This window comes from Melospiza georgiana, chromosome 3, assembly GCF_028018845.1.
Source record: "Melospiza georgiana isolate bMelGeo1 chromosome 3, bMelGeo1.pri, whole genome shotgun sequence".
In the NCBI taxonomy this organism is placed as follows: Eukaryota; Metazoa; Chordata; class Aves; order Passeriformes; family Passerellidae; genus Melospiza; species Melospiza georgiana.
In genome coordinates this window covers 8,554,337-8,566,414 of record NC_080432.1, presented here as the reverse complement: position 1 = coordinate 8,566,414, position 12,078 = coordinate 8,554,337, and the positions used below count along the sequence as shown (strand labels likewise).

The 12,078-nt window shown below is 31.4% G+C and overlaps 1 protein-coding gene across 4 annotated transcripts in view; it reads left to right on the top strand.

The window, feature by feature from the left end:
* GRIK2 (glutamate ionotropic receptor kainate type subunit 2) overlaps positions 1–12,078 on the top strand; it is a 354,898-nt gene that overhangs the window by 140,774 nt on the left and 202,046 nt on the right. For all 4 annotated transcript variants that reach the window (XM_058021141.1, XM_058021139.1, XM_058021140.1 and 1 more), the window contains 2 exons: positions 1,042–1,095; positions 4,070–4,243. In XM_058021141.1, coding sequence (XP_057877124.1) covers positions 1,042–1,095; positions 4,070–4,243 — 228 coding nt within the window. The remainder of the gene's footprint in view (positions 1–1,041; positions 1,096–4,069; positions 4,244–12,078) is intronic.

The following is a 12,078-nucleotide window of genomic DNA, read 5'->3' as shown; positions in this document are numbered from 1 at the left end:
GGTGTTTTTTCAAAATCTTGTTTAAAATATTATAAAATCTGATTTAAAACTGATGTTTCCATTAGTTTTCAAATTTTTTTTAAAGATCATATAGACTATTAATTTCATAAGTTTTTCAGACAATGTTATAAATAAAAGGCTCCCAAAATCTTCAGAATGATAACAATTCTTTTTAATACAAATTCTGGCATTGTCACAGTAGTATAATTGTGGCCTTCAGTGTCTTTAAGGAGTCCATCTGGTAGCAACTTGGCAAAGAATTCTTTTGATAGTTCCTGGGCAGGAAGAAAATACTAAGACAACTTTTGTGAAGAACATGAAGAGAAATGCTTTTCTGGGGAAAATGCCCTTAGTGAATAAACATCATGAAACATAGTTTTTAATCTACAAATATTTTTTATGCAGTTGAAAGGAAAGCATGAACTCTTAAAATGCACAATTTATCAAAAACTACTTCGTATTACATAGATGGAAAGAGTAATGAAGGTACTTGAGAGATATCTGAATTTATAAATGATTCTATGAATATTTGTTCATTTTTATTTAAGTAATATCTCTCTTACTGTTCAGAATTTGACTTGAGAGAATTTTCTTCCATGGTTGGAAAAATGTTCACATGCATAATATAAGCTTGGGTCTTTCTTCTAAATGCATTCATCAAAATAGAAAAAAATTTCTATTAGATGATTCATTTTAAAGAAAAGGTTCAATAATGAATGAAAATATTGTCGACTCAAATTATGTGTTGTAACTTAATGTATCCATTAGTAGGTAAAAATACAAGCCTCTTTCACATTTACTGCACTAAACAGTCTAATAATATTCTTTCTATCAGAAGATCTGGTTCATAAATTCCTTTAATAGTCAGTAATCTTCTCTAACTGCTAAGAAATGACTTGCTTGACCTAATTTTAGCATAATTCCAACCCAATAGTCTCATCTTAGTAGTGTTCTTTTGCAGTGTTTCATTTGCCATGTGAGTGTGATAAAAATGTATTATATGGCCTCAGAAACATTAATCTTTTGTTTATTTTTTTCAAGGCTTTAGCTATGGGGATGATGACAGAATACTATCACTATATCTTTACCACACTGGTAAGTGGCTTGTGAAAACATAGTGATGACATCCAACAAAGACATTACTTTCCTAATTATATTGCTTAACAAAGTGGATAAGGTCTCTTTGGAATGGGGTGTGAGTGCAAGATGTTTTCTTTGCTGAGTTTTCCTACTTTCAGTGAAAAGTCATCAGGACGATTTAATTATTGTTCAACAGTGTGCCCTGAAAACTGATAGACCTGAAAAAAGCATCTGGCTGTGGCACTTTTAACTATCAAGGAGGGTTAAATGTATAATTCATAATTCATAATTCATTGTTTTACGCAGTTTGTCCTTTCTGTCTTTTAGCTGTTTCTATGTGAAGATTAAGACATTTTAAAATTTACTCATATATTCCATATTTTTGATTCAACATTTTACAAGGTAGTTCTCTGTCATATGATTCATGAATAATTTGGTGTGAATCTGTGCAGCATTTTATTTAACAATTCATATGAGCTTTTTAGGCACATGAATTATGCAATATTCTTTGGTGTCCACTGTAAATGTAACTTAGAAGGGATTTTATCATTCTTGGATCTATCTCTTGAAATAAATGAACATTTAAAATGTAATGCCCTTACAAAACAAACATGTATGTGAAGACCTTTTTCCTGCTCATCACAGCCTAACTAAGAAAAAGTTTAAACCTTGGTAAAATATTATTCTAAAGACTGCAGTCTCCAGATTTGTGCACATTTGTCTGTCTTAAATTTGTGTTCAATTTTATCTAATTAGATTACAGTTCATGATGTTTTTTAAAAGGAAAGCATGAGACAAATGTGAAACAAATGTGCCTTGGAAAAACCATGCTTGAACTGACCCATGTTTAAAATCACATACATGTTTAAGCTCTTATGAAAATGAATCCTTTGTGATAGGGTAAGAGTCCATCTCAGAATCACAGAACAGAAGTTCATGTATAGTGTTAACATGAAATAGCTAGTTGGATAGAAAGCAAAATAACTTGTGAGTTTGAAAGGCACACCCTGAACAAATATCTACCTTATTTTAGAAGGGTAAATTGTTGTCACTTATAGATTTAGGATTTCATGCAAGAGAATTTCCCTCACTAAATAGATTTCCTGCCATAAAAATGGATTATAGATGTTTTGAAGGTTTTTTTTCTTATTTTTAAAAATTTTTGCCATAGATGAGAATTGTTTCTTTGAGTACTATGCTGTCCTTTGGCATTGAATTCTCACTCTTAAAGCTCTGTTTAAAAATCAGAATTTTCTGTTGTTATTTACTTATTAAAACATTATATTTTCTATGGAGACAAGAGTATTATATTGACTTGGAATTATCAAGAGATAATTTACTGTGCAGAAACATATCAGAGATTTTGATTTTGCAATGTAGCTCTGGAACAGCATCAGAATTTAGTTGTTTTTATATATTAATTGCTTCTTACCTGACATGGTGAAAGTCCTGTCAAATAAATTTTCCAGTCACAGTGTTTACAACAGTCTTCTGTGTAATCTCCTCTTGATTGATTCAGGATGTAATGCACTGGCTCATTAATACACTGACCTGTGTGCATTTGTAGTAAATGCATAATATTGTGTATATTTACTACATTCAAGTATAAACATAAATGTGTTTGGATTAAAAATTTACATTCAAGGTTCTGACTTCTTGTACAATAAAAAGTGAGATAATTTTTTAAAGAGAAAGATGTAGTGTAGTTCTTGTTATGTCAAGCATTTCCTTTGCAATAAAATGTTTTATTTCTTTGAAAAGAGGATGTGAAGTTATTTTAAATGAATTTTGAAACCTGCACATCTTAGATATCGTGAATGGGAAAGTAAATCATATTACTAGCTAGGGAATTAAAAACGGGTTGTGATTGATAACTGGTTGATATTTTTATGGGCTTTGTGATGTTAGCAATGGATATTTGGACTTTCTGTAGTACAATATTTGATCTTCTTCAGCTCTAGCCAGTAAACAAAATGGATTCAGGCAAGTGTTACACCTAAAGCCAACTGACAGCAAAAATTAAATTAAAAATTAGATTAATGAATACCTATAAATTACAGGGAAAATTTCTGTTTTCAATAAATCAAAATTATGTTATAGGGAAAGAATAGATTATGTATAACCTTGATTACAGCTTTTTTTGCCTGCTGGTCAAAACTTGATCTTAGACCTGATTTTCCTGAAGTCTAGTATTGTTTCTACATTGCTTCTTAGGATTTGATCAAAGCACTAGGATAACCTTGAATTTACTTTCTTGAGCTAAAATTTGAATTGTTTTACTTTTTATTGATTATATTTCCCTCTGTGTACATTTGAGGGCTAACTGTGCACATACACACACAGATATACTGAAAACATATAAATTGACAAAAGTTATTCTTGCAAAGATGAATTCCCAACCAAAGAAATGTCCATATTTGGAAGTATGTTGATGACAGTGAAAAAATGGTTTTGATTAAATTTAAAGCCATGTACATTTCTGCTTTTCTCTGCTCACCACCACCCCCACTCCCTGCCTACTCTCCTCCACCAATTTATCCTCCTAAGATTAACATGTTTAAGTTTCACTGAGAGTGAAAGCTCAAGGAAACTCTTGTCCAGTTTATTTCATTATTTCATGTTTGTTTAATTTCTGGTAAGTTCAAGAACTTACCAGAAATATTAATATTATTAATATTAATATATAGAAATTGAAAATTTCTAGATATTAATTAGTATAGTATTTTAGCCTACCCCATAGTAGATACAGTTCTGTAGCTGGACTAACATTTCCTGAAAGTCTGGTCTCCTTCCTCTGAGAGCAGATTACTCCCACCATAAGGGCAGCCACGTTGCCTGCTCACAGACACAGGCCCCCAGACAGGCAGAACACGTTTCCTGACATAAAGAGCACTGAAAAATTACCATGCTCTCATCTGGGGAGATGGTCCAACAATAGAAATAACAATTGCAGTGTATTACAGAATTTATACCATGGTGACTTTTCCAGGACCTGTTTGCCCTGGATGTGGAGCCCTATCGGTACAGTGGTGTTAACATGACTGGATTCAGAATTCTAAACACAGAGAACACCCAGGTGTCATCTATCATTGAGAAGTGGTCTATGGAGCGCTTGCAAGCACCACCGAAGCCTGACTCAGGTTTGCTGGACGGATTTATGACGGTATGAATGCCAGTATTTGGTTCCTTTTTTAAAATATTTGTGAAGCTAAAAAAAATCTAACTTTTTGTTGTTAAAAATGTTTAGAGGTATGTAACCAAATATTATTGTAAACATGAGTCAGTGAGTAACTGATGTTTCTATTAATATTTTGCAGATTGAATACATTATTATATTAACTTTATGTTTCAAAATTACATGTACAGTAATTTTTTTTCAAATTATACTGCCATATTCTAAATATCAAATTCACCCAATTTCACTAATTTGTTTGTGAAAATTTTTTATGGGACAAAAATGAAGCTAATGAAAATTGTCTCTTTCTCTACATTTTGTGTCTTTTTCATTTAAGATTCATACATTAATAATGTGTACTTTCTAATATTTACATGAATCTGGTTTTAAAATATTTTATTAGTATTATGAACAGGACCACATTACTATCTTTTGTACTTTCTGTTCTTTCAGATTCATAGGATAATGAATCTGTTTTTTTGTTTTCATTTTTTTCCTTCCATTTTGCCACTGGTCTTTGGCCTCCCTTCAGTTAATAAAAAATCTCAACTACATTCCTACAAACAAATTTTCATTGCTAGGTTTTGGTGAGTTTCTGCTCATTAGTTGGAATCCAATCTGGAATTATAATGTCAGGAATGAAATGATTTTAAAAGATATTCTACATTAGGTCAGCTTTAGTCTTCAAATTTGTAGAAAGATTTTCCACTTTGGCCCCTTAGCAATTTAGGTAGTTGGGTTTTGTTTGACTGTTTTTTATTTTTTGGTAATTTTTTTTGGTTGTTGTTAGGTGGTTTTTTGTTTGGTTTTTTTTTTTAGGCTTTTCAATTTGAAAAATAGAAAATTCTATTTCTTGAAGACAGATATCTTAGTAATAATAACATATCAGATGCCTAGATTGTGTTAATTATTCCATATAAGATATCTAATCCACATTTTTTTCTGATAAGATTTCATGATCTTATAGACATTATGTACTAAATTGCAATCAATATTTTAATAAGTTAGTTTAACTTTTTTCTAGAAAATCACCCTTTTTAGGGAAAAATACTTTTTAAAAGTACTTACTGTACACAATGTTTTGAACATGATAATTTGAAACATTTTAAATTTAATTTGTTTACTAATTTCCTTGTACTGCACTTTACAGATTGCATCACAGGGTAGTTTAAAATGATTTTGTTCATTTCTCTAAATAATTTCAAAAAAGCAAATTAATCCCCAAAATCTGAAAATTGTGTGAAGCCCACATCTGGTTTATATATAGCTGCTACTTATTACTGTAAGTCATTCTTTCATGCTTTCTTGTTTGCATTAATATGCTCAATTCTTTTTTTTAAACTTTTTGAATTTAAAATTTCTATCATTACTTCTCATTCATTGTAGTTGTATATTTTATATACTTATCAAAGATGTAACTGATCTCAGACCTTTATATATTTACCAAGATCAGTAGTGATAGTTATTTTATGAGAACATAGGGCCATGGTGAAAAATAATGGAATAATAAATATTGGAATAGAGTTCTGTGCGCCAGTTGAATGTTTTTCATCTCCTGTGGTGCTGTAAAGAAGGTGCTTTTCTCAGAAAACCTTCTTATGTGCAGCAGAACCCTATAATTGCTATTATAGGACTCTGTGAGAATAATATTTTACATCATTAATTTGCCTCAGGATAGAAGAGTATAAAAAAGTGCATGAAAAGCACAATGTCTTCTCTTCTGGACCTGTAAGAGTCCTCTATGCTCCAAGTGGAACCAAGTGTTGATACAGACTGTGATGAATATTTTATGGTCATTCTTTTTGTTGATTAAGCATTTAAATGTGCTTTGATAACCTGGGTTTTAAACCTGAGAGATGCAGATAGTATTTAAATTTTATTTAAAGGTCTAATAATCTTGGCAAACTTTTTGAGTTTACAGAGTTTTTTTGATCTGGTCCTTAGATACAAAAAATCAACCACAGCATGTCCATTTGGATGGTGTGAAGGAAAGTCAAATCATGATGTTATTGCACAATGTTCTTTCTGTGCCCAGAATAATACATTTTATCGACTTATTATCGGGGAAGTTGTAAAATCATTTGAGTGTATAAAATTTGACTTTCATGTCACTGTTGTTGTGTATTTAAAGTCAAAAATGGACTTGGAAATGAAAGATTCTTCACAGATATTGGTGCTATGGAGTACTCTAACTGATCTGGGCTGGACTGGACTGGAAATGTTTTATTTTCACTGATTGATAATGGCTACAGCTTAATCAGAAAAAATTAGCAAGAAGACTGCTTAATGAGAACACATTCAGCTGGAACCACACAGCTAAATGCCATTTAATCAGGTTTAAAACACCTAAACTTGTTCCAAATAAAAATCTTAAGTTTGTATAAAGCATTTAGAGACTTCAGTGAAGACTAGCTCTCTTCTATAAAAGCAGTTAGTTATGAATTGCAAAGTTTTAAAGCTCCAGTGGTGTTTCTGTAAGGTACTTCTACCCCAGATTTTTTCAACATGTTGAATTTGCCCTTATGACAGTTAGAACTATCAAAGTAATTCTGACATTGCTTTTTCTTATTTATGATTAATTGAGTTCCCAGAATTAATTGTTGTTTCAAAGTCTTTTCTCTAGGCTTGTGTAATTGTCTAACTAGTATATAATTTTCCTCCTAATTATTTTACCTTTTAGCATCCTAATGGAACAAAAATTGGTATAAAATTTCCTGAATCCTATTGAGTTCAATTATGATAGTTTTTCCTTTGTTTCTAAGCTGTTCTTCAGCATAACTCTGAAAAAGGTGATGGTTTAGCACACCTGAGGGGAAAAGTGATCAAAATCAAATTTTCAGTCACATTTCACTCTCAGGATTTAAGAATTTCTTTGCATTGACTTTGAAAAACTAAAATTAAACTATTCAATCAATGCCACCATATTGAAAAATTCTAGTAATAAATGTTTACTTATTGGTACATCAAAGAAAATAAATGCATTCTATGATTTAGGAGAGTAACTACGGAACAATTGGCTTTGTTTTTCCATGGCCCCACAAAATCTGTAGAAATGTTGAAAATTGCTTGCCATATTGTTTCAGACTATTCACGCTTTGCACCATCTTCTTGACCTAAAAGTGCTTGTGTAAATGTTTATAAAAATTATTTCTTTTAAGGGCTAAGCTAATTTATATTAAAGAAAAATGTGACTGTACTTTTAATATGACATATAGAAGTCCTGTGGAAGACTCACAGGTCTACTCTGATTAAAGACATTTTTCTATCATCATTCACATACTTATAGACCTAATTTGTGCATTTGATGGCTCTTCCATATTTCTTAATGTCTGAGGATAATCAAAATTATACTTGTCCTCATAATGTAGAAATAATAATCAAAATGTGTTGCTATTCAAGTGTATTTATATCTTATTATCTGTCTCACACTTGTGCACGTATGCATGTGCACACGTGTTATGGCTTATTAAGCTACTTAAATAGTTGTATTTATTTCTTAAATTTGTATTCTCCTTTTTATTTTAAGTATTCTCAGCAGTCTTGTATTTACTTTGACCATTTTTTTTGTATCATCATACTCTTACTAACCAGGAATAAAGAAAATATTGTGCCCATAAAAGTAAACATCAAATGAAACTGGTACATGCCATGGCTGTTATTTCTTATAATAAAATTACAGGAATTTATACAGTAACAATTTTGCCGGAGGTAATAAACCATATCTTTAGAAAATTGCAGAAGAATGAAGAGTCAAAGGTCAAACTGCAATACCTTCTCTTTCTTTCTAGTGGAATTAACTGTATCTAACATTTCAGTATCTATTTATCATTGTCTTCTTATTTCTTCTTGTAACTTGAGTGGAAAAAGCCAAAGGATACAAAAAATACATTTTTGTCCATTTTTAATCCAAATATGGGGTTTTTTTCAGACTAGGAAAACTTTTAAATTAGTTCTCACTTGATCTTGCACTTCCTGGCTTGGTTCAGCAATGCATGTAAGCCAGGTTTTTTAAAATTTGACTTACATATTTCCAAGTAAAATCCAGAATGCCTACTCTGCAAAATTGAAATGGGCAGATGCCAATTCATTCACTCATTTCCCTGTTTCTCACCACCTATTCTTTCTTGTTAGCAGTTCAAAAAGCACTTTTAGAAAGTTAGACTCTGGACAGGGTGGGTTGTTAGCATTTGAACTTTGTGTTATCCCAGTGTTAAGCAACTTCTAACTAGATTAAAGCTGTTTAAGCAATTCTCTGCTATATTATATACTCATTACTGTTATTTTCCACCAACTTTATACTGAATTCTGAAATTTAAAAGTGATTGGTACTTAGCAACCACTTAAACGGAATGACTTGGCATTAATAAAACCAGATTATTTTTCAACCACATTATGATTTCTTCTAGAAAAATGAACTTACAAGTTAATAAAAACCCCAAATATACCATAATGAAATAAAAATATTTAATTAGTGTTACTTCAGCTGTTTTTTTTCCTTAAAAAGTTTAGATTTGCAGGGGTTCATCCTTATTTAAGCCTGGAGTAAAAAATCAATTTTGAACTTTCCTGCAGAATGGAAAATGATACTTAATTATTATGACAATATTTTTATTAAGTTCTAACAGTATGGGCATCTGTACTGTATAAGTAGAAAAATATTATGGAAAACAGATGGGCAACATAATATTTTATAGAAACTTCGGTATACTTCACTTACTGAGTCTATACAAGAATTACACAGAAAGAAGAAAAAACCCACAGAACCCTGGGCATAAATACACTTCCACATTTATATATGACAACCATGATTCATGCCAAGCAAAATAGAGCATAAATAAAGTGTTATGAGTTCAGAATTCTTTTACTCCTCAACTATTAATCTTCATAGTTCTCTGTGCTTCAAGTAAGAATTTAGCATGCATAATTAAGATGACCTAACAAGTCCTGCTGCTTAATTAACATAAAGTTTTCCTTACTAATTGCTTTTGCCTATCATCCAATTCAGCTCTCAGCTTTCTTCTTATATAGAAAAGATTGTTCTTTTTGTTCTATTCTTTAAAGTTCACTTTAGTAGTCATATAGGGAGGTGCAGAGAAGCACTGTGGTACTTCTTGAATGCAAGAGCCAAGGTCAATATTTAAGTGTTTACCCCAGAAATATCACAGTTTGCAGCTGATGCATTTTGTGTACTGCCTGGTGGAATGGAGCATTATTTAGTTGAGGATTTTCTCTTTTCACTCCTAATTATTTTTGCCTTTTTTTTGTTTTTGGTTATCTTCTCAGTAAATGAAAATTATTGTTGAAAAAAACCCTGAAATTTAGAATGATATTAAATACTGTTGGCAAAATGCTACAGATTTTTTGCATATGGAGAATGAATTTATGGTTCACTTCTGTGTATAGAATTTTCATTTGCTTCAAAAAAGGGAGATGAAATTTTATTCATAAAGTTTTGAAATTTTTAAAGCTGGTGTATAGACTTCCTCAGAAAAGGAAAATAGATTCAGTGTTGTTTTCTTTAAGTATGTAACTGCAAAGAAAATGCAAAGATAATGAGGAGAGATTCTAATACCTCCATAAATTTTCTTTAATTAAAGGAATGTACAAATGCATTTACTCACAGAGCTGCCTAGGAAATTAATTTTGAAACTAGCCATTTTAAGGGATACAGTAAAAATCCTCAAGTTACAACTCCTTTGGTATTTGAGAATGGAAATGAAAGAGAGAACAATGTTGGCTTTGTAAGTGTGTAGATATTTTTCCCCAATTAGCTCTCCATATTTGCACACCTTAAGACTTAGGGGATGCATTTATACAATATATTCTTTATTTTTCTCTTTTTCCCCTGATTGCAAGAAAGATTCCAGTAAGAAACCTCTCTATGTCTAAACCTTATCACTGTTTTGTAAAATCTAATTTATCTGAATGTTCTCTTCCTTAGCTTTGTAGTATGTTAGTTTAATATTCTCAGAAATTTTGTTGAATCCAAGGTCAAGCCAAATTGCTAAAAAAACTGGTCAAACAGTGAGTATAGATGGACAATAATGATTTTCAGTTGCAATAAATCAATATGTTCAAAAACCCTAAAACCTTGTGAGGAATTGGACCAATGCACGAAGACCACGCTAAATGGCCATCTGTAATCAGGTGAAAGAGTACATTAATCAACATATTTCTCTGGCTTATTTGTAGTTAAACTAGCTTGGTTAAACTACTAATGTTGGAAAGGGTACTATTTTTGCATTATAATGTTTGGAAGGATTAAGAGAGTAATGGCACTGAAACCAGGACACCTGAAGTTGAAAGAATTGTCTGTAACGTAAACAGCCAAAATTTACAAAAAGGGATTCAGTTCTTCTATCATGATATAACCAAGGCTTAATGATGTTTTTCATAAATGAAATAAATAATGTCAGGTAATTGGGCTTAAATGATACTGAGGGCACTGTTATACTGCACTGAAAGCTAAGTGTAAATTTCCCAGATTCTTTGCTCCACTTAAAAACAAGCAAGCAACAACAAAAAACCCCAAGCAAAAACCCAATCCAGCCATACAAAGAAAAATTAATCCCACCCACTCACATCCCAGTAATTTTAATCTAGCTGCTGCTAATCCATTTTAATCAAGATTTGAGGAAACAGCATGAGCCAAGGAAAGGCATTAATTTTAAAATAGTGAAGTTGTGATAAGTGTACATATTAGAATTTAACCAAAATGGAGTTAAAATAATGCTCTTAATTACTGACTCAAGAAATCAGGGAGAGGCAAAACTGGAAATATACTCCATTAGCATTATTGTTATTTTTTATATTTAGTTCAATATAATTTTAAACCTAATATTTTTCTACAATAATTTCATAGTTTCTGATCCGTGGTCTCCAAAATCCATTTTTTTGCATGCATCATAGAGGAAGAAAAAAAAATTATGGTGTAGTTCAGGGTTTTCTCTCTGGAGCTTGTGTGACTTCATTTATCCTTGATGTCAGTATTTTCAGTGACAGTACAAACTGTCGAATATCTTGATACAAATTAGTAATTTAGTTTTCCTAATGATAAAAGGATGTTTGTGAAACTTCAGTCTCTTCTCTGCACACAACAATGTGGAAATAACAGTTGTATTTGGAATCGCTATTAAATAATAATTTAGTAACTGCTATCAGGCCCTGTGACTGGACAGGAGAATTTGATGAGTAGAAGATGCTGTTAAGGCTCCTGAGGGTGAAAAGACCAATAAAAATAAGAATAAATACTTGTTACAGAAATACAGTCTTGGATTCAGATTTGAGCTTCAAAGAGGATATCTTCTTATGTAGACATCTTTATAATTATCCCTTTAGCTAAAAGAATTTTCTGGATTTGCTGATGAGATGTGTTTAGTAACAGGGTAGCAGCAAATGTGTACTTCAAAGGAAATACTAAACAATTACTCATTACTGCATTACAAGCTAAGAATCTCCCCTAGGCACAGTTAATTTTGTGAGTTTAAGGACTATGCAGGATTTCATGCTGTAAGATGTTTTAGAAATGATTTGTCAGCTATTTTGGGAATTAATTGCGTTATTAAATATTTGAGTACTGTATACAGTAACTTTTAGAATTTTAAGAGACAGGATAGATCAGAAACCGATCATCTTATCCCAAAGGAAAGCTATGTACAAGTGCTGTATAGCATTTATCAGAAATTGCAGTTTCTCTTCCATGGAAGATTTAATTGAATTCTTCCAGATGTGGCTTGAGGATGTATGTATATATTTATAAATATACCAAGATTACCATTGATTTACATCATGCTTTCATGTTAGCAATCTGCATGCTGCTACGT